Here is a 25,025-nt window from a genome sequence, read left to right on the forward strand (position 1 = left end):
CAATGAGACTTACAGGCTGCTATTTCCACAACAGATGTTCTCATTTGTGTGAGTGAGTCAGAATCAAAGTGAATTTAAACATCTGGGGCCCATTTAGAGAAGGAAGTTCAACAAACTGAGTCAAACCATGAACTCTGATGGAAAACAGCTGATCTGAGTCGGTCCAATCAGCTCTGAGCAGGTTGACTCTGAGTTAATCACCACGACTATAGACATCTAGACTAGACTAGACATCATGACTGGAGCCCCGATACTACGATTCACCATGGCAACGGTCAATGAGAATCAGGGGCCTCCTGTTTGTGGTCTTCTGGGGGGTTATCACCTCACTGTGATAACATCTGACACGTTAAACAAAGTAAACATCATTCAGTGGTTATTTCAGTGTGCAGCAGCTTCAACATGATGTCCTCTTCTGTTTCATTAATCGGAGCTGAGGAAAGTGACGTTTGACTTCTACTCAGCCAACAGAAGCAGGGCAAAGCCCTGGAAAACGGGTGGAGGACCTCCACCTCTGACAGGCACAGGAGATGAGCCGAAACCAAGGAAGAAAAACGGTGCCGCTCAACTAAGGAGTCATCGGGGCGAGACAAGCAAGCAGTGTGGGCCTCAAAATCACATCTTAATAATTACTCGGTTGTTCTCCACTGAAACGTGACTGAATGAATGAGGAAATGACTCAGGGTCGAAGTTAACAGTTGAGTTGAGTTAACAGTTATGTAGTTTCCTTCATTTCAGGCTTAACTTACTCAGTTTTCAATAAAGCTGCCTTCTGAAATGGGCCCCTGGAGGTGAACACTGAACATTTGTCTCCACAGGTAAACATACTGACAGGTAAATAGACAGACAGGTTAGTGGCCAGTAGAGGTCACTGAACCAATGACTGAACAGACTGATGATCAGAGATTTTATCTGACTATGAGGATTGACTCTGAGTGAAATGACAGAACTGAAAAGACAGACGAGTCTGTAGGCACACGCACACACAGCAACGTGTTTTAATTAGAGACAGAGACAGTCAGAAGGAGACAGACAGACACGGAGAGAGACAGGCCGTTGTAGTCCTCCGCTGATTGGAGGAGCAGCAGCAGGTGAAGCGGAGTTTCCCATCTGACGGACTCACAGCGGAGGTTTTACCACAGCCGAACGGCTTCAGGACAGCCTTCACATCGGGAGGAGACGACGTCCCGCTCCGGTAGGTTCCGCTCTGATTCTCTGAGACACACAAACAGACCGATACCAGTTTAACAGCGGCTGTATCCCAGTGGAACCAGGGCGGCTCAAAGAACCTGGTGTAAACGGTGATGTTACTGCCGAAGATGAATTATTGAATATTTTCATCTGATGAAAAACTGTTAGCTGTTTTTAATTAATGTAAATGAATTTGGTGAGTTTATTTATTAGAATTATCCGATGTTTTTTGTTTGTTTGTTTGCTTGGTTTTGGTGGTTTTTGTTTGTTTGTTTATTTTTTTTGCAAATCATCAGATCAATCAGTCACCTGTACAATATGTCAGAGAGCTCAGAGGAATCAGTGAACATCAGTTTGTAAAAATGTTAAAATTCATATGTGGAATCATGTAAAATAATGTAAATAATTTCTCTGTAAAGTCAATTCATTTATAGAAATCGAACTGAATCATTTAGCCAAATATTAATTGATTAATAAACTGCAGATGAATCAATAATGAAAATAAGGCTTTTAGTTGAGTTTTGTTTTGATTTTATTTGTGTTTGTCACATAAGTTGGTTGGTTCTTGTGTTTTTGTCAGTATTGAACATTTTCTGTTCATATTGTGTGTTTAATGTTTCAAGCTGTTTGTTTAGGGTTTGTTCTTTATAAAAAGTCTGTGGTAAAACACATGTAAAAGGGGTATTTTATTTTAAAAGTTTCTAAGAGTGAGAGTTTGTGTAGCAGTGACTTGATTCAGTTGGTTTGAGCAGCTGACCTGAGATCAGTGATGTTTAGAGACTTTTCTATGGTTTGAATCAGATGTCAAGACAGCCTGCTTCTCAACCAATCAGCTGCTCGCTCTGGTGCAATGTCACTGACAACCTGATGCCCTGAAATCAAGCTCCCCACTGACTGACTGACTGACTCACTTACTGATTGACTGATTGATTGATGTCTCCTCAGGTGTCCACAGCAGAATGAATACCCTCCCCTGAACATCACTTCAGTATGACATTATCAGGTCTCAGCCCTTTCTCCTTCTTCCTCCATCACCATCATCGTTTTTTTGTCTCCTTCTGGGTTGGACAAACATCTTGTCAGTCATTCCTGCAGTCCCGCCTCCTGCTGTCTTTTTTGCTCTGGATTGGTGGAGAGGTGTTTCAGGTGGGCGCCTCCCATCAGCACTTCCACCCACACTCCATAAAGATACCTGGTGACATCACCCTGGGGGGGCTGTTCCCCATCCATGCCCGTGGCCCCCACGGACTGCCCTGTGGAGAGCTGAAGAAGGAGAAGGGCATCCACCGTATGGAGGCAATGTTGTATGCTCTGGACCAGATCAACAGTGATTCCGAGCTGCTGCCCAACATCACGCTGGGTGCTCGAATCCTGGACACCTGCTCCAGAGACACCTACGCCCTGGAACAGTCGCTCACATTCGTTCAGGCGCTGATCCAGAAAGACACATCTGACATCCGCTGCTCCAATGGAGAACCGCCCATAATCCGGAAACCAGAGAGGGTGGTGGGTGTGATTGGGGCATCGGCCAGCTCCGTGTCCATCATGGTGGCCAACATACTGAGGCTGTTTGAGGTAAATCCCATAGCCATACAATTAATAAACAGGTAATACACCCGTTAATGTACAAAGACAGATAAACCATCCTCAGACCTGGAAACCTGCAGACATGGATGGCGTTGGGAGTGTACTTACACAGAGAAACTAGAGCTAGAGAGAGGAGAAGCTGTGTCTCCTGAAGTGTGATGATCCAGATCCAGAAGTTTGGATGAGGTCCTGTGGCAGAGAAAGAGGGAGAGTTGTGTCCCAGAGATAACTAGACTGAGCGAGTCACAGTTGGACCCAAATGCAGACAGTCTCGGCAGGCGGCAGGATGGTTTATTGATGATAAACAGTTGCTTAGAAGTAGACAGACAAACCTGGGAAGAAGCAGAAAGGTACATAGACAGACATAACAGGTAAAAACACTCTGAACCCTGGTTTGAAAAATCCATCATCAGTGGAGCTCTGATGAGATGATTCTCCATGGCGACGAGAAAATAAAAAGCACAGCCTCCAGTTCAAACCAAATCTGATGTTTATCTAAAAACACAGCACTTTTACATTTTATTCATCAGTTACTAAACTTCCCTGGGTGATAGACTCCTGCTGGAATCCTGTGATATCAGATTTTTTAAATGTATTCAGTTGGAGGCTGGTGGGAATAAAATTATGTTATTAAATTAAGTTCAAACTGACTGTAAATGTTTAGACATCTGTTTTAATTTTTTAAAAAGCATTTATGCTTCAGCATGTGGAAATTTAAAGTCAGTGAAATGCTGTCAAAAACACAAAGACTTTGAATATGCAGCCAAAATTCAAAACGTCACTTTAAACCTCATGTAGTCCAGTTTCAGAAATATTCACAGATAAGATGAAGATGACAGGAGCGTTCATCAATGTGACGACAGAACGCATGACTGTTCATCAATGTCTCATGTGTCTGAAGCTTTGTACAGCTTAGACTCGAGATACATGTGACATGTGTCACAGTCCATATACCATCCATATACCACTGACAGATTCATGTGGTCACGCTAAAGATAATTGCTGGGAAATGAACTAATATCTAACTAGGATTTCCATGTTTCTGAAGACATAAACTAACAAACACAAACACAAAGGCACAGAACAAAACAAGTGTGATGGGAATGAGCTGCTTGAATGTCTGCAGGTCTGATGAGGAACAGTGCAAACAGGTGGGCAGGGAAAGTCAGGTGACTGGAGACAGTGGCTGGCAGGTGCAGAGACACAGATTAGGACAGAGATGGAGAATTTATTCTCTAACTGTTTAATTTGACCAAGAAGTGGAAGTGGAAGATATGAAGAGAAAAGCATAGAACTATACATGTAAGAACATATATAGAACATAAAAGAATGCTGGATGTTAAATATTGGGTACATCAGACCCAATATTTAACATCCAGCATTCTTTTATAAGGTTTTAACTTGCATCAGACCAGAACCAAACAGGTCTGCACTGAGGTCAAGTAGGAGACACCCAGAGGCCAACTCTGAATCTGCACAATGCTAAACATGTCAGTGTGACACCTTGTTAAGTGCAGTTTCAGACTGACAGGCCCTGAAAAGTTAAAGATATTGCTGAACTCTTTCAACAACTTTGAAACAAGTGGAAGGTTAGAAACTATTCTGGATTAAGTTGAGATTAAACCATAGGGATCTTAAAACTAGCACCAGTTGTAAGCGATCAATACATTTTTAATTAATATTCAACATTACTGATCTTAGAGATTCCCAGTGATCATTAAAACATTTAGCTGGAAGGAGGTCCAAGTTACATCATGAAGGACATATTGACTCCTCTAGGGGACTTAGCACTGAATATAAACCCAGCTGGCTCTTCAATCCATTGGTTGTTGGCTGGTTGCTGGGAACATGGTCACTGGCATGTAATGTATTGAGCTGGTATCACATTTGTTTGTCAGTTCATTGATCTGTGGTTATGTACCAATATGGAATAAACCTGACAGATGGTGGTTCTGCATACACTACCTGACTGGTCAGGTTTACTGTATAAATAATGAAGCATCTGACCAGCACTTCAAAGTGAACTGGACACAAGCTCTAATCAACACAAATCAGAGTTGAACTGAAGAACTGCTGTTGTTCTCAGGTTCAGTCTGGATTTCTTTCCACTTTAGTGGAGGATCTGAAGTGGAGCAAACTGTTCAGACAGAACAATGTAACAACACTCTGTTCCAGTTGATTTTTGTATCTGTGATTAAATCCTTCCTTCTGCTACACACAGTTTGTACTTTCCTAAATTCAGTTTCTTGTGCAGAGTCAAGCTAATCTAAACTCAGGGCAGAGGACACAACACACACACAGACAGGTTAGCAGACAGACAGATTAGTCAACACAAAGATTCAGAATAAAAAATACTTTATTGATCCCTGGGGGAACTTTCGTGATAGACAGACAGCCAGAGAGACAGACAGTGAGTGGATGAAGTAGTCTGGTTGCTGGATTAATGTTTTAAAGAGACCGTTTGTGTCTGGATGACTGACTGTCTCTAATGAAAGCTTTTAATGACTGTGCGTGTTATTGTGTGTGTGTGTTTTCATCAGATTATTAAATTATTTTAACTGTCATTTATTAAAATCAGACAGCGGAAGCAACAAGCCACAAAGATGCATCATAACAATATTTTAGTCTACATTTCCATGGTGATTTTGGCTGATACAGAAGTGATCCGTTTCAGACAGGTGGAGAATCTGAGATCAAACTGGGAGCGCACCTGGACATAGCTGGAAGACACCTGGAGCAGGTGTGTCTGAAGTGACTGCAGGTGTTCCTCATGCAATGTGATGTCACTCACAATGAATCCATCACATGCAGATCTGCTGTTTTAGCTCCTCTCCTGATTCACACCTGTTCACTTTACCCATCACCTCACAACTGACCAATCACTGAGTGAGGGTTGTGATGTCAGAAGGTTGTTGTTTGACATTTCAGACTGTCAGATGATTTTTCTGTTTGAGTCAGATTCAGTTGATTCTGTTCAGAGAACATCAAACCTGAAACCTGAACACACAGAGCTGATGTTCAGGTTTGTTTCGCTCCACTGAAGCATCATGATGATGATGATGATGATGATGATGATGATGATGATGACTGTCATAATAAGGTCTGCTTTTAGGAGCTCGTTAATGTGGAGTCCTTCATTAATCTGCGCACACACAGTGATGTGTGTTAATGTGATTATTATTCAGTTTATTGAGGCTGTGACACACATTCAGCTCAGGCTGTTACACAACACTAATCCTCTGTGAGTGTGTGTGTGTTGGGCTGGGGGGGTTGTAACTTTCGGGGACACATTTCAGACTCAATGCCATAAAAGTCATGTCCGCAGATGGAGAACAGCTGACTTTTTCATTAGTGATTCGGGTTTATAAGTGTTTTATTTCCCCAACAGTGAAGTGAGTTTGTGTGTGTTCCTTATCTCTGTCATGTTGCCCAGCATTTTCATAGAGGATTTTTGAAAAGTGAGGACATCAATTTTGCTTTTCTTAAGCAGCATGAGAGTGAACATAAATAATGAAGATTGTTCAGCTCTGTTATTTTGCCTCTCTGTAACAATCTATTACATGAAGGAGTGGTAATTACAAGAATGACTACATCTCTTTTCGTCAGGTGTTCCTAATAAACTGGACCCTGAGCGTATATGCAAATAATTTTGTAACCTTGTCAACATGTAAGTCGCTTTGGGTTTAAAAAGCGTCTGCCAAATACAATGTAATGTAATGTAATGTAATGTGAAAAAAAATAAAGTGTTGTTGGTCTGTTGTTCAGATCCCTCAGGTGAGCTATGCCTCGACAGCACCAGAGCTCAGCGATAATAACCGGTACGACTTTTTCTCTCGGGTGGTTCCTCCGGACTCGTACCAGGCTCAGGCCATGCTGGACATTGTCAAAGCTCTAGGCTGGAACTACGTGTCCACGCTTGCCTCAGAGGGAAACTACGGAGAGAGCGGAGTGGACGCCTTCATGCAGATCTCCAGAGAGGCAGGTTTGTCATGGTTCTTCTTTGTTCTGTTTTATTCTATTGACTTTCTTCATTCTGCCCTGGATTTTCATGCTGACCTTTCATAAAGAGATTTGAAGTTTTCTCTTGATTAAAAATGTCCCAAAAATCCATTCATTTTTATATGGACAACTTCACAGGTCCAAAATCAGATTAATGCTGTCTGTCTGTCAATCTCTGTCTGTGTGTTTTTGTCTGTATGTCTGTCTGTCTGTCTTGTCTGTGTCTTTGCCTATCTGTCTGTGTGTCTGTCTCTCTCTCTCTGTCTATCTGTGTGTCTGTCTTGTCTGTATCTGTGTCTTTGTCTTTGTCTGTCTGTCTGTCTCTGTCTTTGTCTATCTGTCTCTGTCTGTCTGTATCTCTCTCTCTCTGTCTCTCTGTGTCTGTCTGTCTGAGGCCAGCTGTGGCCGAGAGGTCAGAGAAGCAGCTTGTGACCAGAGGGTCGCTCGTTCGATGCTGCCCCGCTGGGACTGACAGGAAAGAAAAATTGGGTGTGGTGGAGCGATTAATCCAATCCCCCCTCCATTAGTAGGCTGATGTGCCCTTGAGCAAGGCACTTAACCCCCCCCAGTTTCTCCCTGGGCGCCTGATAGTGGCAGCCCACTGTTCCTGTGTGTTTCACTGCAGAATTTCGGTGTATGTAAGAAATATCCTGACAATAAAGGTTTGAAAGCTCTCTGTCTGTCTTTCTCTCTCTGTCTGTTTAACCCCTGCTAGATGTGATATGAAACTGACTGCCTCTCAGTCAACCTGTCTGTCTCACTCTGTACCTGTCTGTCTCTCTGTCAGGTGGGGTTTGTATCGCTCAGTCGGTTAAGATTCCACGTGAGCCAACAGCCGGAGAGTTTGACAAGATCATCAAACGCCTCATGGAGACAAGTAACGCCAGAGGAGTGATCATCTTCGCCAATGAAGACGATATCAAGTAAAGACACAAACAACAAAAAACTGACCACAGATCAGCTCCTCAGCTCCTGATCCACACTCCTGTCATAGGTTTTGACTTGTATGGTCACATGACTCCACCCTGACTCCTCCCATCTCTTCCTGGTAGGCGTGTCCTCGAGGCAGCAAAGCGTGCTAACCTGACAGGTCATTTCCTGTTTGTGGGGTCCGACAGCTGGGGAGCAAAGAGTTCACCAATCACAGAGCTGGAGGATGTTGCTGAGGGTGCCGTCACCATCCTACCTAAACGGGCTTCGATAGACGGTGAAAGAAAATACAAAAGCATCTCAAGCTGTGTGTTTGTGTGCATGTGTGTTTTAATGTGTGTTTCTCCTTGTGTTTGTGTGTGTGTTTTACAGGCTTTGATCAGTACTTCACGTCTCGTTCTCTGGAGAACAACCGCAGAAACATTTGGTTCAATGAGTTCTGGGAGGATGACTTCCGGTGTAAACTGACCCGACCTGGAATCAGACTGGACCCTGACAAGAAAAAATGTACAGGCACGTTCACACCTCAAAGTGGGACATGGAAGGGGTGTAGGGGGTACATCTGCCAGTCAAGACAAACACACTCTCATATGATTGTACACCTTGTGTCCCTGCAGGTGACGAGAGGATTGGTCAGGACTCCTCCTACGAGCAGGAGGGGAAGGTTCAGTTTGTGATTGATGCCGTTTATGCTGTCGCTTATGCTCTGCACAGCATGCACCAGGATTTGTGTCCCGGCAGCTCCGGAGTCTGCAGCAACATGGACCCTGTGGAGGGGCGCTTGCTGCTTCACTATATCAGAGCTGTCAACTTCAATGGTAAGAAAACACACCAAAAAGCGTGGGAGCTCCAGTCAGAGTGCAGGTGGTGTGATGGTAGCAGCTAGATTTGGTTGGGCTCAAGTCTACACACAACAACAGTTCTCCTTTAACTGAGACATGAGAGGTAACAGAGGCTGGCTGAAAACTGCTGTATTACAGCTCTTTTTCATTGACACTTGGCACAGTTACAGTGAAAGTTATCTCTTTCCAAATACAGTAAGTCTCAATCAAACACTGAGGTGAGGAAAAACTACCTTTTAACGGGCAGAAACCTTGGATCAGACCCACGACAGAACTGTAATAAGACAAGACCCTCATCTGATACAACAAGTCATTTTTCTCTTTGACCAGCGCTGCCCCAGTAATAAAACATCACTGGAAGGTTAAGCTATCGTTAAGTAGGAAATCACAAAGCTGATTGGCGATATAAGGTTAGTTAACTAAAAACTCTGAATTAAGAGTAGGCTTTTTAGGGAGAGGTTTGACAACAGCTACTGACTTTAAAGGACTGAAACGAGTTGATGGTTTAGATATGGAGACCAGTGAAGGTCAGTGGAAGAATAGCACACTAGATGAATATCCTATCTTAACATGAGAGTCCCTTTTAGATTTGTGATATTGAACTAAATCCAATGGAATCACTTCCTTAAATGTTGCCAAAGCACTATGAGATAGACATCTAGCATAAGAATTTTTAGTAGTTTGTAGTCAGGTGATAAAAACTGAAAAGTTATTAAAACTGTTGTGATTTGACACTATAGAAATAAATTGAATTGAACTGAACTAAAGAATGGTCAGATAAGAAAGGATTTTATGGGAAGATTATTAAATATTCAATTTCAATGCCATATGTTAGAACAAGGTCGAGCATGTGATTAAAACGAGTCGTTTTGACAGAAGCCAACTGAATCTAATAAAGATATAAATGCTCCACAAATGCTATCATTGTTATTGTCCACATTAAAATCACCCACAATAATTACTTTATTTGTTTTAAGGACGAGACTTCCAAATGGTCGCATGGTGGTGCGATGGTCAGCACTGTTGCCTCACAGCAAGAGGGTTCCAGGTTCAAATCCCAGTCTGGGCCCTTCTGTGCAGAGTTTGCGTGTTATGTGTAGGTTTTCTCCGGCTTCCTTCCACAATCCAAAAACAAGCACATGAGGTTAACTGGCTGCTCCACTTTGCCCCGAGGTGTGAGTGTGTGTGGTTGTCTGTGTGTTAGCCCTGTGATTGACTGGGGACCAGTCCAGGGTGAACCTGCCTCTCGCCCGGAGTCAGCTGGGATAGGCTGCAGTCCCCTGCGACCCTGATGGATAAGCAGTATAGAAAATGGGTGGATGAACTTGATAGAAACTGAGAATTCAGATAAAAATTCATGCGAGCCAGGAACGGTACACTACAACAATAAAAACTGGTTGTACTGTTTTCCAGGTTGGATGAGGAAAACTAAGAATAAGGCTTTCAAATGAATGGTAGTTGGCTTTAGGCTTTAGGGTCAAAAATGGCTGCAACTCCACCTCCTCACCTACTCGGTGTCTCGAGGAATCTGAGTATGAATATGACTGGGGGGAGTGGGTTCATTTAAGATGACATAATCTTCTGGCCCGAAGCCAGGTTTCAGTTAGACAAAATAAATCTGTATTATAATCTAATATTAATTCATTTACCAGTACAGCTTTAAATGATAGAGATCAAATGTTTACCAGTTCACATTTAATTCTCCTGTTTGTTTGAACTGTGTTGTTGTTGTTGTTGTTAATCTTAATTAGGTTTTTATGTAAAACTCCTCTTTGTGTATTTGGTGTAATTAATTTAGGTAGTCAGGTACACACTGACTCAACATTATCATATAAACATTAGTCAGTATTTCATACAGAAAGCAACAGAAATGCTCTTCCTCCTCCATTCAGTATTGTTGCATTTGCTCATATGCTGCCAAGTGGAGCTATTGATGGGATGGTGGATGTGACAGAGATGGTGGAAGCACGGGGTCAGCTAGCCAAGGACAACATACCTTCCACAGCAACAGGCAGTCGGACATGCCCTAAACACACTTCAGACCATGCAGTGCAGATTGTTTAAACAAGATCTTGAGAGTCTTCAGAAATGTTATTCTGTCAGTTTAAAGTTCAGACAGAAACTGAATAGAGACTTTCAGAGCAGCACAAACAAACTGCAGCCGCTTCATCCTGTTCAACTTCGAATCCATATTTTATAAAGATGAGAAGCTGCAGCTGTTGGAAATCCAAGAGGATTTAATCTGTAGCTTCCAGAGTTGCACGCCACAAAATCTTCCTGTCTGCCCACAGGTCTGTCTGTCTGTCTTTCTCTGCATGCATCCTCATGTGAATATTTAAGAATCAGCTCCGTAGAAGTGAGTTCTGCTGTAGGTGTTGGTGTGTGAACACCCTGGTTGCACCCCTTGGCCTGTCTTCAGTTTTAGAAAGATGGGGACTTTGTCTACCTGGAGTATTCAAGCTTTGTCTCTCCCTGATGAATACCGTGGTCCCACCAGTGTACAGCATCACTACATGCTGACTTTTCAGTGTTCAAATCAAATCCCTCCCAGCCTCATGTCCCATGTGCCTGTCCTGTCTCAAGGAAGCTTGATATTCATTTCAACAGGACTTTAGATGTTATGATGGATCTGCTACAGGTGACTTCTTGATAATATCTGATTGGACACTGTGGTCTGTGGCCTGTGACTGGTGTCATCTGATTTGGTAACAAATTTGAAACTGATCAATGGTCACTGAGTACGTTATATACAATAGATTTATGAACAGCTGCTGCAGCTGTTGTTCTGTATTGTATTCTGTGTTTTCTGTGTGTTCTCTATGTTCTGTGTGCTCTAAGCAGCAGTTTGCTGTTCACAGCGGCTTTTTCATTCAGAGATAATAGCAGTTAAAGTTAAAAATAAGTTAATGCACTTCACATGTTTCCTCTGAGGACTCAACGTCTCACTGTGTATGTGTGTGTGTGTTACTGTGTGTTAATAATTAAACTGAACAGCTGCTGAAAACACTTTGAGGAGTAAGAAGAAGAGAACATCTTTGTTCCTGCTGTTTTTATTCTAAAAAATGAAACATTTGAACTGGTTGTTAAACTGTAAGTCACTGATGGATGTAAGAAACTGAATCTTCAGTCTTCTTCAGTCTGTCCTCAGCCCTGTTTGAGGTTAATAAAGTCATAGATAATGAACCTGATGTTCTATCTGTGTGGATCTTCAGCTAGTTTTAACAGGGTTTATCTCTTGGTCTTGACCAGGTCAGACAGCAGCTCAAACTGTCTGAAAGGATCAGGTTTCAGTCAGAGTCAGCTGGGACCTGCACAGGACTGGACCATCGACACCTCCTTTTTTCTTTCCTCTTCTCTGTCTCTTTGTGTGTTACCTGTCTGTCTCTCAGTATGTGACCTGTCTGTCTCTCTCTGTGTGACTTGTCTGTCTCTTTCTGTGTGACCTGTCTGTCTCTCTCTGTGTATGAACTGTCTGCCTCTTTGTGTGACCTGTCTGTCTATCTCTGTGTGACCTGTCGGTGTCTTTGTTTGTCCTACAGGAAGTGCAGGGACAACTGTTTTGTTCAATGAGAATGGAGATGCTCCTGGTCGCTACGACATCTTCCAGTTTCAGATGACCAATCACAGCCATCCTGGTTATCGTGTCATTGGCCAGTGGACCAATAATTTGAGACTAAACGTAAGAAGCTGATTGGACCGACAGAAAGATGAGATGTTAAACACCATTTGCTGGTTTTCTTTCTACATATTCCTGTCTCTCTACCCATGTCTCTGTGTATACTTGTCTGTCTCTCTCTGTCTGTGTCGCTCTTTTCCCAGCTGTCTCTCACCTGTCTCTGCCCCCCTCCACTCGGCTTTCACTCTCTCTCTTTCTACTTGTCTGACAGTTGGAAGAGATGCAGTGGTCTGGAGGAGATAAATCAGTTCCAGACTCCATCTGTAGTTTCCCCTGTAAACCAGGAGAGAGGAAGAAGATGGTGAAAGGGGTTCCCTGCTGCTGGCACTGTGAGGTAGAACCATCACCCTCCTCTACAACACTGAAATACATCTAATAATAATAAACTACACACAACATCTGAACGGAACGTATGTTTCAGCGATCAGTTGGCAACGTTTTCCAGTCCATTTCGGTTGTTTTTGTCTTTTTGATAAGCTTTTAATCTATAGTCTGACTTGTCTCTGTCTGACCTGTCTCTCTTTCTGACATACTTTTCTCTCCAAATATTGATCTGATGCATTTTATTCATAGGCACCTTTCAAAGTACTCAAGGACACCTTAAAATCTGCAAAAGCGATCAGTAGTGCATCAAAACAGGATAAAACAGAATTTACAATATTTATTGATACATTTATGCAATAACTAAGCATAAAATCATCACCATTAGTGCAAAACCTAATATGAATGTTACTACAAAGAGGTGAGGTGTCTTGAGGGTCAAAGTTCCAAAGGTGGGGGCAGCATGACTGAAGGCTCAGTCTTGATTTGGATGGCAGAAAAGGTTATGAGAGTGTGAGATGGTTATGAAAGGCCTCAAAGGTGAGAAGCAGAATCTTGAAATAATACAATATTTAACTGTGGAGTTTCACAGTAGAAGTGGCATGTTCTCTGTACGGAGTTCTGGTCATGACAAAAGCAGCTGAGGATACTTGAGTGTCCTCATAAACTTCAACAGTCAATACGAGATGTGAATGAGATTAGTTGTGCTGTTTTCAGTAAGCATCGTGTAGATCAGGCATGTCAAACTGGTCCACAGGAGGGCCGGTGTGGCTGCAGGTTTTCTTTCCAACCAAGTAGCAGCACACCAGACTTGACTCATTTAATCAACTGATCTCCATCTTCAGACAGTTGATTGGTCAAACAGTGTGCTCTTGGTTGGTTGGCACAAAAACCTGCAGCCACATCGGGCCTCCTGTGGACCAGTTTGACATGCCTGGTGTAGATGATGCTGCCCAGGAAGCCACTCCGTCTCAGTCTTAAAGGACGAGAGAACTGTGAAATTTTCAGTAGTCATACAAAACCAATTTTTAGCTAAAGTAGATTTAGTGCTTTCGAGGACAACCTCTGTTTTATCAGTTTGATAAAGAACCAGGATTTGAATACCAGTAAACAGTTGGGCAGGGAAGTGGGTGAGAGAACAGAAGTAGGCCTGAATAGATAGAGCTGGGTGTCATCCACACAGCAGTGAAATTGAATGCCAAATTTCCTAAAGATATGGCCAAGCAGGAAAAAGTAAATAATAAACACAAGTGGGCCCAAAACAGAGTCCATATATGTATATAGTATTTTAGACACAAATAGTAAACTTGAAATTGGGTGAAATGTCTGTCTCTCTCTTTCTCTGACTTTTCTCTCATTGATCTGTCTGACTCTAACTTGTCTCTGTCTCTCTCTCTAACTGTCTGTGGGTCTGCCTGTCTGCAGCTCTGTGATGGGTATCAGTACCAGCTTGATGAGTTTACCTGTGAGACGTGTCCGTCAGACATGCGCCCTGCCCCAAACAGAACCACCTGTCACCCAACCCCAATCATCAAACTGGAGTGGAACTCCCCCTGGGCCCTAGTGCCCGCCTCCCTTGCCATGCTAGGTATCCTAGCAACCATCGCTGTGATGATCACCTTCATTCGTTTCAATGACACGCCTATTGTCAGGGCATCAGGAAGGGAGCTCAGCTATGTACTTCTGACAGGTGAGTACCACTGCCCACAGGTAGACAGCCTAGTATTGCTACACATGTAGTTCAGTACATCATCAGGCTGTAGCAGTAAAACCTCCTTTCAACATGAAGGAGCAGTGGTTCTCCACCATCTCATTCTTTCAGTCTTTGCCAGACACATGGACCACCACTGCAGACTGGAACAAGGATTCATTCTTGTATCCAGAGATGCGCCTTCAGGATCAGCTCCACATTACTGCTGATGTTGCATCAATCTGCATGTTGACCTCACCCTGTTTCAGTCAACAAGATTTGACTTGAGAAAGGACTGCAACAATTCCAAAATCTGGGGTGTAGGGGTTTCCACTATAAACTATAAACCACTATAAACAGCTGGATTGAAAGTGTAAGGACTGGAATTGTTGCAAAATAGGTCTTTAAATCCTGATAATCCTGCTGAGTCCAAGTGCACTGATTTTTCAGGATTTAATTATGCTTTATTGTACGTAATACACATTAGCTGTTGTCTAACTGTAGCTAATGGGTTATCAAAAATGTTACCCTAAAATATGGCCTGATGTCCCTGAGGATTTTCAGTTTCCATTATTTTTTCAGTTGCTTATCAACAGTTTGTGAGATTACATTTATACAATTTGGAACCTGGAAGAAAGGTATGCATTTGAACTTCCCACCATGAGCATGACAGAATGTGGTCTATTTTGTATTAAATATTTCTATTTTCCAGTTATATTGTTTTATTTGAAGTAGATGTGTAGAGTGTGTCATGTTGGTTTTATCACCTTGTAGTAGACAGGCAGCAGCTAATGGATATCTTATTAAATAAACAAATACTGCACATTCTACAAATGTTCCTGCCTGCAGGGGCACTTAAATCCTGACCCCCAACATGATGAAACCCCTTCCCTAAGAATGGTGAGCATCACTGAGATCCACTTTGCTGACCATTGTTGCACCTTCTAACAGTTCAAAGGCTGAGTGGAAGAAGTTTTTGATGTACAGTAGAGTCTTGTATGTGTTTCTCCATGAAATACATCAGGCTGACGAGGCATGGACTAGACCAAAACATTCAAGAATATAAAATCTGAATATGACACTGAGAATTATGTTATGTTTAAGTGTTCCCACTTATGGTTGAAACAAGACAGCAGTCTGGAAAAAAAAAGTGGATTTCTTCAGTGTGCTGTTTGAGTGATAGAGAAAAACTTTCACTTTGTTTTCCACTGCTTATTATTTATTTTATTTAAAAAAAATATTATTATACTTATTATGCTGTTAGGGTTAGTTTACACAAATTGACTCCAATTAGCAGATGAGGACAAGAATGAAAAGAGCAACCTACTCTTTACTGATTAGGTTTCAAAATGTTCAAATCAGGATGACAGGCAAGAATGAACTCAGCTGACCATTGGGTCCGGACAGCAGGTGAGTGCATGTGGTCTGACACAAAGTCCCAATTTAACAGGCTGTCTTCCAGAGACTTTGTGGCACTTCATTCTCACACAAAACAGGTACAGGGAACCGGAGTGGAGCTGGACAAGTGGACTGAGTGGGCAGAAGTGAGCAGTGAACCTGGACAGAAGAGATAAAAAGTTAGAGTGGTAAATCATGCAGTGAACAGCCAAAAGAACAAAGAGCCTCGCTAAATACCACTAGAAGTATAGCAATAATCTGGTGAAGGTGGAGAGGTAGAGCCGGGTAGGCTGACGGTGGAGAGCAGATGGGAGTTGATGAGGTGCAGATGTGCAGGTCAGAGGATGACTGGAGAGCTTCTCAGTTCCACCCAGCTCCACTCCGGATTGGACAGGTAATGATCAGCACTCACACAAGCACACACAAAGGAGAAGGGAAGGGGAGAGAGAGAAAAACTGAAAAAAAGGAAAACACAGAAATGCAATCCTAACATATGGTCTCCGCAGGTATCTTCCTGATCTACCTGATCACCTTCCTGATGATTGCGGAGCCAGGTGTGGTGGTTTGTGCATTTCGGCGCCTCCTGCTGGGTCTGGGCATGGCCATCACCTACTCAGCCATGTTGACCAAAACCAACCGCATCTATCGCATCTTTGAACAAGGCAAGAGGTCGGTGACCCCACCAAAGTTCATCAGCCCCACCTCCCAGCTCATTATCACCTTCGTCCTCATCTGTGTCCAGGTGAGAGTACAGATGTTAGACCACTTCCTGCTTCTGTTTCAGCAGCCTGTCCCCTGAGTCAGATTTATCTTTGTATGTGTGTGTGTGTCAGGTCCTCGGTGTGTTTGTGTGGTTCGCCGTTGTCCCTCCTCACACCATTATCGATTATGAAGAGCTCCGCCCCCCAAACCCTAACCTGGCTCGAGGCATCCTGAAGTGTGACATGTCTGATCTCTCAATCATCTGCTGCCTCAGCTACAGCATTGTGCTCATGGTAACATATTCAGTACTGGTCCTTCATTGATCTCTTATTAGTCTGTTATTGATAGCAGCTCTTACAAAAACTGATTCAGAAAAAAATAGGTGATCTGTTTTCTGCCCCTGATTTGTGTAAACCTCCCTACTCATGTCATTTTGACACGTAACACGTATTAATCAAGTGTTGCTAGATAATGTGTATTGTTCCTGTTGCTTGGTAACCTGTATAGTTCCTGTTGCTAGGTAACGTGTACGGTGTACGCGGTGAAGAGTCGAGGTGTTCCAGAGACGTTTAATGAAGCCAAGCCGATTGGTTTTACCATGTACACCACCTGCATCATCTGGCTCGCCTTTGTGCCAATATTCTTTGGTACAGCTCAGTCTACTGAGAAGGTGAGAACCAGGACAAACTTGGACAAACTAAAATCAGGATAGACTAGTTGTCATGGGAGGAGTCACAGCAAATAAAGAGAGAAACAACAAAAAAAAATTATTTGCAAAACATAAATTAGTTTGTAAAATGAGATTAAATGGATGTCAAGATCAGAGATGTAGAATGTAAGGTTCAGACTCAGGCAGGACTCAGACATGGAGCAGGTCAGGATAAGCACAGACTTTATTAATGACTTCCCCAAGACAGAGTGAAAATAACCCAAAAGCTATAAAAATTACGGCTAAAGTGTGTCTCCTCTGGTAAGAGACACTCCACTATGAAACCTTATATATCTCGAAGGAGATAAAAACAAAAAGCTAGGAAAATAAGTAAGGAAAAGAGCTTCTGATCTAAAGAACTAAAAATCACTCCAAAAGGAGGCAAGAACTATACTAGGAAAAATAACAAAGAATGAAAAATCACTCTTAGACGAGGAATACCTAACTGAGAAAATATATAATCTAAAAAGGAAACCAAAATCACTCCTACGGAGGAAAAAGAAACACAAGTCTATCAAGATATCCTAAACTAAGCTAACCTACACAATGAAAGTTACAACAAAAATTCACTCTGTTAGAGGGCAAAACAAAGCTGTGGCTGAGGAAAGGCTGGGGTGAACGTACTCGGACGAAACACACTGGCACAAGACAAGGGAAATGCAGACTATTTGAACACATGAAGGTAATGAGGAACAGGTGGATACAATTGAGTAATCAGGGAGACAATCAAACGAAAGACACATGAGGAAGGGCAAGTGACCTGAAACGAGAGGAGACATAAACCCAAAACAAGACAATACCTCGCCACGCTGTGACATAGAAGAGTGGATGTGAATAAAACATGTTGTGCATGTGTGGGGTTGGAAGTTTCAGAGTTGTTGTTCCAACTTGTAGCAGAGTTCATGTGAATTTTCTCTATTACCAACACTCATTTTACCAGCACTTTAAGATTATTCAAGATGCAGCTATGACCTCCTCACCTTCAGTAATGTCTGTCCCTATAGTTTCGCCTGATCTTCTCATTTCCCCTAATCTGCCCAGATGCACATACAAGTCAGGCAAAGTTAGTTTACCAGATTATTTGTGACTTGATGGTTCTCCAGATTGTGGGGGATTCTGGTTCCCTATAGCTAGTGATGTCCTCCACGGTTTTCTGAGGTTAATTAAACAGGTCAACAACAACACATCATTGAAACAGTCTGAAAGTGAGAACTTTGTGATTTCTCTGAAACTACAGTGTCTGAACACTAATTTTCATTGTCCGCCTCTCCTCGATTTCCACTCGAGTTGGACTGACAAGTAAACCTGATTAAGTTCAGTTTCCTCTGAGGAGAAACAAGTAAACTGTGATGTGATCATCAAAACGAAAGCTGCTTTTTCTGTTGTCAGTTCAGTGTGAGTTCAGGGAGAGACAATGAGACTTTAATGCAGCTAAGAGAGATAAACGACAGTAAAATTAGACCCAAAATGGAACAGCTGGACAGATTATAAACCAACACAGGGCGTAACAGTAGAATAATAACTCGGTTTAAACTAAGTTACAGAGAGCTTCAACAAACAGATAAAAGGACAGAAATCCGTCCAACATTTTCATCTGAAAACAGAAAGGAAAATGGATTCAACAGAAAATACAAAGCTGTTGTTCACATGTGCCTTGTTTGAGCCCAGGACCATTATGACATGGGAAATCCTGCTGCTGTTTCTTGTGAAAACCCATGTGTTCAAAATAACTAAAATAATAATATAATCAAATAGAAAAATATGTGTAAAATTAAATGTAGATGTTCTTCTGTGTGTGTAAATGTCCTTTTGTGTGTGACAGAACAAATGCACACAGTCACACAGCTGCAGGAGGATTAACTCTGTGTGTGCGTGTGTGTGTGTTGTACAGAAGATCTTGTGGTGATGAGGTTACTGTGATCCCTAATGTCGTTGATTACCCTGTAGGTTTTGGGGATCCTGGAGACCAGTGAGAAGGTTACAGATGGTTATAGATAAAGTAGTTTGAGGGATGTGAGTGTTTATATTGGTTCTTTACGGGGTCCTGTGGTCACTGAAAAGGTTCAAGAGGATCATTCAGTGGTTTTGGTTGTCCTTGAGGAAAGTTCTAGTGGTCTTTGTGGATGTGCAGGAGATATGTAAGAATGTTCTAAAAGTCTTAAATTAGTTCTTGTCATCACTGAGAATGTTCTTCTGTAGTTGGTTCATGTGGTTCTTGAGGAGGTCTAAATGGTTACTGAGAATATGCTGGAGATCACGAGCTAAGGAGTGGACGTCTCCATCTTCCTGTCTCTACAGATGTTCATCCAGACAGCCACACTGACTGTGTCCATGTCTCTCAGCGCATTCGTCTCTCTCGGGATGCTCTACCTGCCGAAAGTTTATGTCATCATTTTACACCCTGAACAGAACGTCCAGAAGAGGAAGAGAAGCTTCAAGGTCTGAACACAGCTTTACTCCATTTGGTTTGCTGCTTGAGTGTTGCTGTGTTGCCTCTTCAGTTTGTTGCTGTGTTGCTGTATTCCCTGAAAGTTGCTGTTTTTCTGTGTTTTAGGCTGTTGTCCAGGCTGCCAGATTATCTCAAAAATCAAATGAAAAACAGAATGGAGAGACAAAGATTGAACCAGACAGATCGCAGTAACACTGCAGTCATACTACAAATTACAGGTACTGAAACTACACACTACATGTAGACTATACACAGTTCAACAAGTTGTCGTATCTTCTATTTTTAAAAGAAGTAAGCAAGGGATGAACTGTGTCCTAACATCAGTAGCACTTTATTTTATTTCAACTCAAATTCCTTGAACTCCTCCTCATGCCCCCTTTCACATGACCTCATCCCATAACCCCATTGGGCCACACTCAAACACATTCAAGATCACCGTGTCCTCCTTTATGTAACATTTGTATATTCAAGTACACCACACAAGTAACACCACAAAGACTGAGACAGCCCTTGTTGGCAGCTCATAAGCCCCCTCATGTTAGCTGATGGAACATGAGCCAAATTAAAAACACGTCAATGAATTTTTCCCAAAGATGTTTTCTGTCACTTCAGGTAGTTCTTATCACACTGATGTTTGTTCTAGTGTTAAGTTTTCTGATCAATTTGGTTTTAATTCGTTTTTTGATGCCATAAAAAGGGGCTGAAACTTGCGAGACAGCTGAGTGCTGCTCCTGATTGGCTCAGATGGGTGTGTGGTCGGAACTTCCTACCATGGCTACACCTCACGATCACTACTGCACAGACTCTGGCTCCAAATCGCATCACCAGAGCAAGATGGCAGCACTTGTATCTCTTGATTTTCTTTGAATTCCCCTCGGGATCAATAAAGTATCTATCTATCTATCTATTGATCTATCGTATCTAAGATATGGTTTTACTTTGTACAGTGGGAGGCAATAGAGAGATATCTGCCATTTTTATACTGTATATGTCAAAGTGCAGGCTCAGCTGTAATTTGTGTTGACTGCCAATTCACAGACGTTAGCAAACTCACCTGGAAAACCAAGATTTGAACAAGAAGAATCAGCTTTATTGACAGTATATATATTTTTACACACACACACTGAATTCGTCTTCTGCATTTGACCCATCCTTAGTTGAACACACACATGCAACACCCAGCAAATTACATGCAGTGAAACACACACAGGAGCAGTGGGCAGCATCAAGCGCCCGGGGAGCATATTGGGGGATTAAGTGCCTTGCTCAAGGGCACATCAGCCGGCTAATGAAGGGGGGGGGGGGCATTTGTTGCATTAATCACTCCACCACACCCAAATTTTTCCTGCCCGTCCAGTGGGGGAATTGAACCGGCGACCCTCCGATCACAAGCCGCTTCTCCAACCTCTAGGCAGACTTGTGTCTGAAGGATGACCTACATTTCCCAGGATGCATTGGAAAGGTAGAACAGCTGAAGGATAAATAGATGATAGCTCTTTTTTATCATCATAGTGGTTGTGTTTTTCTTCTCCTTGGTGTGATGGTTGACACACAGGGGTTTTGTTTTTAAATGGCCAATGGGTGGAGCTAACGAATGCATTGAACACAGTGGAGATGATTCCTGACACCTGGAAGCTGCTGCAGATATTTATGAAGGAACTGCTGAATATTTCAGATGCTTGTTAAAGATTCATATTGATGTTAACAGCTGAGCTGCTTTGTGCCCATGAGCAAGGCATTAACACATCAGACTGACAGTTGGAGAGGACTGTTCCCTGCACAATAAAAAATGGACCTGAGGGGAACTCAAAGTTCTTCTAATCTAATACTGATTTTGCCTGAAGGTCCTTCACATTTTAGCACATTATCAATAAATATACACACATATCAGTACCTCACATCTCCTATCAGAACACAACATGTGATTATGATAAGCTCTGTGAGTGTTTTAGTTAACAGTCAGAGCTGTTGTTATCATGTTGTGTTGTTCATCATCTGAGCCTTGCTGCAACATCACCGCATCTCACCCAATTAATGCCAACACTTTACTGATGACTAATAACAGCTGCTGCTCAGGTTCTCTTGAGCAAGGCACCTACCCCTCACTGATGTTCTCATTCTGTCTTCTCAGGCAGCTGCTGACCAATCCCTGCCGAGAGCCTGATGACATCATCATCATCATCACATGCCTCCCCAACACGAACTCACACACACACACAATGATAACAACACTTTGGAACTTTGTGGTACAGGCAAGAAGTTGGGTGTCATGTGTACCCTTCTGAGGTTTTCTTTTTTGTTGGTGTCTCTGAGTGGTGCGTTCAGGTGAAGCTCAGACATTCACATATTCAGTGTTGTTGTCAGAAAACTGAACCATCAAAACTGTACACATACACCAAATCCTGGTTTCAGCGTGTTCTTTTTTCAGAGCCACAGTCTGGTGTGTTTTTTGATGAAAATGAACAAATAACACAAGAGAACTTTTTGTCAACTGTCAAAATTTTGAAGCACTGAAATCATTGGCTGAAGTTTTTATTGTAAAAATTAAGCCACTGAAACATGAAATCACAATATGTCACCAATGTTCTGTCACTCTATGACCTGCATATTTCTAATAAATCCATTTAAGTCCTGTGTAACTGATTCCGTAACAGATTTGTGATTGATCACAGTTTTCATTTCATTCTGAAACTCAGATAAAAACAAATATCCAATAAATCAAAACAGGTTTACTGTCACAGGAACAGAAATCTATTCTCTTGCTGGGAGCAGTGCGTAACAGCAACACCTGCCGAAAAATTTCACTTGTTAGCTTACGGGATTCTGAGGTGGAGGAAACCTGAGCACTGAGATGAGACCCACACAGACAGGGAGAACTGAAATGTTCTTGTTGTAAGGTGACATGCTAACCACTGAACCACCGGGCTTGTTAACAGCAGCATACAGTCTAATGTTCACATCGTACATCAGCTGACCAACTTGAGGTGAGAGGGAATGAGGTTCTCCATCAGTTCACCCATCCAACATGGACACCTGAGACAACAGGACTCACCTGGAAGGACAGGTAAACCATCGAGAGATAAATATTGCAGTTTCCAGACAAAAACTCTTCAAACAAATTTTGATCCATCGGGCACAGTAGGAAGCAGCTTTCTGTTTAGCGACCATTATGTATATGTTATGAGCAGATTTATTTTGGGAGTTGTGTCATGTGACTCAGCAGTTTGATCAACTTTGGCACAGCTTTGGCCCAGAATCGAGCCATCTCGACCTGCTCTAATTGGAAAGTGTCATGAGACAACCTTTGTTCTGATTTGGCGCTATATAAATAAACTGAATTGAACTGAATGTGAGTAAGAAGCGTTTCACACTCTGGGAGATTCTCCCACAAAGAAGGTGAGCAGCAGGTGAGTGCACTGGGTCTAAATTAAACTCAAACATCCAAATTAGAAAGTCTTTTTTCCAACAGGCCATTCAAGGAGAAATCATTATTTATGCAGAGCTTTGTAGTTGAGCTCTAGATAGGTAGATGCTATTTTATGCTTATGTTTATATGTTTATATTTCTTATATTTTTTATTGTTATTATCCTTTATATTTCTAATCCTGTAACTCTTATTCCAGTGCTGTTCTTGTATCCTGCTGTTGTAACACTGCAATTTCCCTTTTGTGGGACAAATAAAGTTTTCTTATCTGTTTTTCAACAGGTTTGATGTTGTGGACACTCCCCACTCCTCACCCACAACTCCAACACCTCTCGAGGGGTCATCACACCTCCTAGATTACTCCCCCACTCCTGAGCATGACGGTTGTTCCTGCTCTGTGGAAAACAACATGCCTGGTCCCTGTGCCGAAGAACAACCACGCAAACTCACACAGTGACTACAGACTCGTGGTCTTGACATCACACGCCTTGAAGTCACTGGAGAGGCTGGTCCTAAAGCACGTCCGATCAGTGGTGGAACCATACCTGTATACTAGTTCGCATACCAGCCACGTATTGGAGTTGAGAACGCCATCATCTACCTGCTGCACAGAGCCTAAACGCACCTGGACAGGGCAGGCAGCACTGTAAGAGTCATGTCCTTCAACTTTTCCAGTGCTTGTAACACCATAAGACCTGCTCTACTCTGCAGTAAGCTCCTGGACATGTAGGTGAATGACTCGCTGATCACCTGGATTGGGGACTACCTCACTGGCTGGCCACAGTACATGAGGCTGCAGAACACCACCTCAGACACCATACTGAGCAGCACAGGGGCACCTCAGGGGACGGTCCTCTCACCCTATCTGTTCACACTGTACACCTCTGATTTCACCATTCTGCCTGCAGAAATTTTTGGATGACTCTGCCACTGTGGTCTGATCACGATGACCAGGAAGCTGAATACTGAGGTGTGGTGGACAGCTTCGTCGAGTGGTGTGGACAGAACCACCTGCAGCTCAACATAGGGAAAACTAAAGAGCTGAGGGTGGACTTCAGGAAGATGAGTACCCCCCACAACCCTATCAACATCAAGGGTACGTAGGTGGACATTGTGGACTACTACAAGTATCTGTGGGTCCACATAGACAATAAACTGGACAGTGAACACCAATACCAGTGACCTGTCCTGGTCACTGCACATTAACAGGACTGTTAAGAAGGCCAGGCAGCGTCTGTTCCACCTCAGACGCCTCAGAGACTTCAGGCTCCCCCTCAAGGTGCTCAGGAACTTTTACACCTGCACCACTGAGAGCATCTTGAGTGGGAGCATCACCACATGGATGGGCAGCTGCACAAAGCAGGACCTCTCGGCCCTTAGGAGGGTAGTCAATCAGAACAACTCTACCCGACCTGCAGGACATTTACACCAAACGATGCAGGTCGAGAGCTGAGAAGATCCTCAGGCAGCCCCATCACCCGGGACACTCACTCTTCTCCCTGTTGCCATCAGGCCGTCGGTTCCGCTGCCTGAGAACCAACACTGAGAGGATGAGGAGAAGCTTCTTCCTCCAGGCCATCCGTCTGCTCAACAGTGAGCGTTGATCTGGACAATCTCACTCCCACCTGCACTACATGCACTAGATGTAAATACCACTCATGTAAATAATGCACATTTTCACTTTTTTTAAATTTAATTTTAATTTTATTATTTTTTCTTTAAATTAAAATTTTTTATTTACCTATTTTTTGGTAGCAGGGACACAAAGAATTTCACTGCACATTGTACCGTGTATGATTGTGTATGTGACAAATAAACCTATCTTGTATCTCTACAAGAAAGGGCAGAGTTGCCTTTTCCTCATGAGGAAACTCAGGTCTTTTATTGTCTGCAGGACAATGCTGCAGATGTTTTACCACTCAGTGGTCTCCAGTGTCATCTTCTATGCTGTGGTGTGCTGGGGCAGCAGGGTGAAGGCAGCTGATGCCAACAGGCTCAATAAGCTCATCAGGAGAGCTGGCTCTGTCCTGGGAGTGGAACTGCTAAGGAAACTGCTCAACATTCACACCCTCTGCATGCCACACTGGAATCCTACCGCAGCACCTTC

At 42.8% G+C, this 25,025-nt stretch overlaps 1 protein-coding gene across 1 annotated transcript; it reads left to right on the forward strand.

The window, feature by feature from the left end:
• The first annotated feature begins 797 nt into the window (after positions 1-797).
• Positions 798-21,745, forward strand: grm6a (glutamate receptor, metabotropic 6a). Its single transcript, XM_046396370.1, has 16 exons — positions 798-1,195; positions 2,137-2,766; positions 6,544-6,760; positions 7,565-7,700; positions 7,830-7,984; positions 8,080-8,220; positions 8,325-8,525; positions 12,089-12,228; positions 12,437-12,559; positions 13,972-14,236; positions 16,141-16,376; positions 16,468-16,629; positions 16,857-17,006; positions 19,344-19,484; positions 19,600-19,712; positions 21,626-21,745. Exons 2-15 carry the CDS (start codon positions 2,182-2,184, stop codon positions 19,684-19,686), a joined length of 2,739 nt encoding a protein of 912 aa, XP_046252326.1. The 5' UTR covers positions 798-1,195; positions 2,137-2,181; the 3' UTR covers positions 19,687-19,712; positions 21,626-21,745.
• Positions 21,746-25,025: the final 3,280 nt, after the last annotated feature.

This window comes from Scatophagus argus, chromosome 8, assembly GCF_020382885.2.
Source record: "Scatophagus argus isolate fScaArg1 chromosome 8, fScaArg1.pri, whole genome shotgun sequence".
Lineage (NCBI taxonomy): Eukaryota > Metazoa > Chordata > Actinopteri > Scatophagidae > Scatophagus > Scatophagus argus.

What these genes read in the sequence shown, in the direction of transcription:
- grm6a (XM_046396370.1), top strand. Translation starts at nt 2,182, where the DNA reads ATGACATTATCAGGTCTCAGCCCTTTCTCCTTCTTCCTCCATCACCAT. An exon ending in GCCAATGAAGACGATATCAA is followed by an intron (nt 7,701 to 7,829) that starts GTAAAGACACAA and finishes TCTTCCTGGTAG; the next exon opens with GCGTGTCCTCGAGGCAGCAA. An exon ending in TCGTCCTCATCTGTGTCCAG is followed by an intron (nt 16,377 to 16,467) that starts GTGAGAGTACAG and finishes TGTGTGTGTCAG; the next exon opens with GTCCTCGGTGTGTTTGTGTG.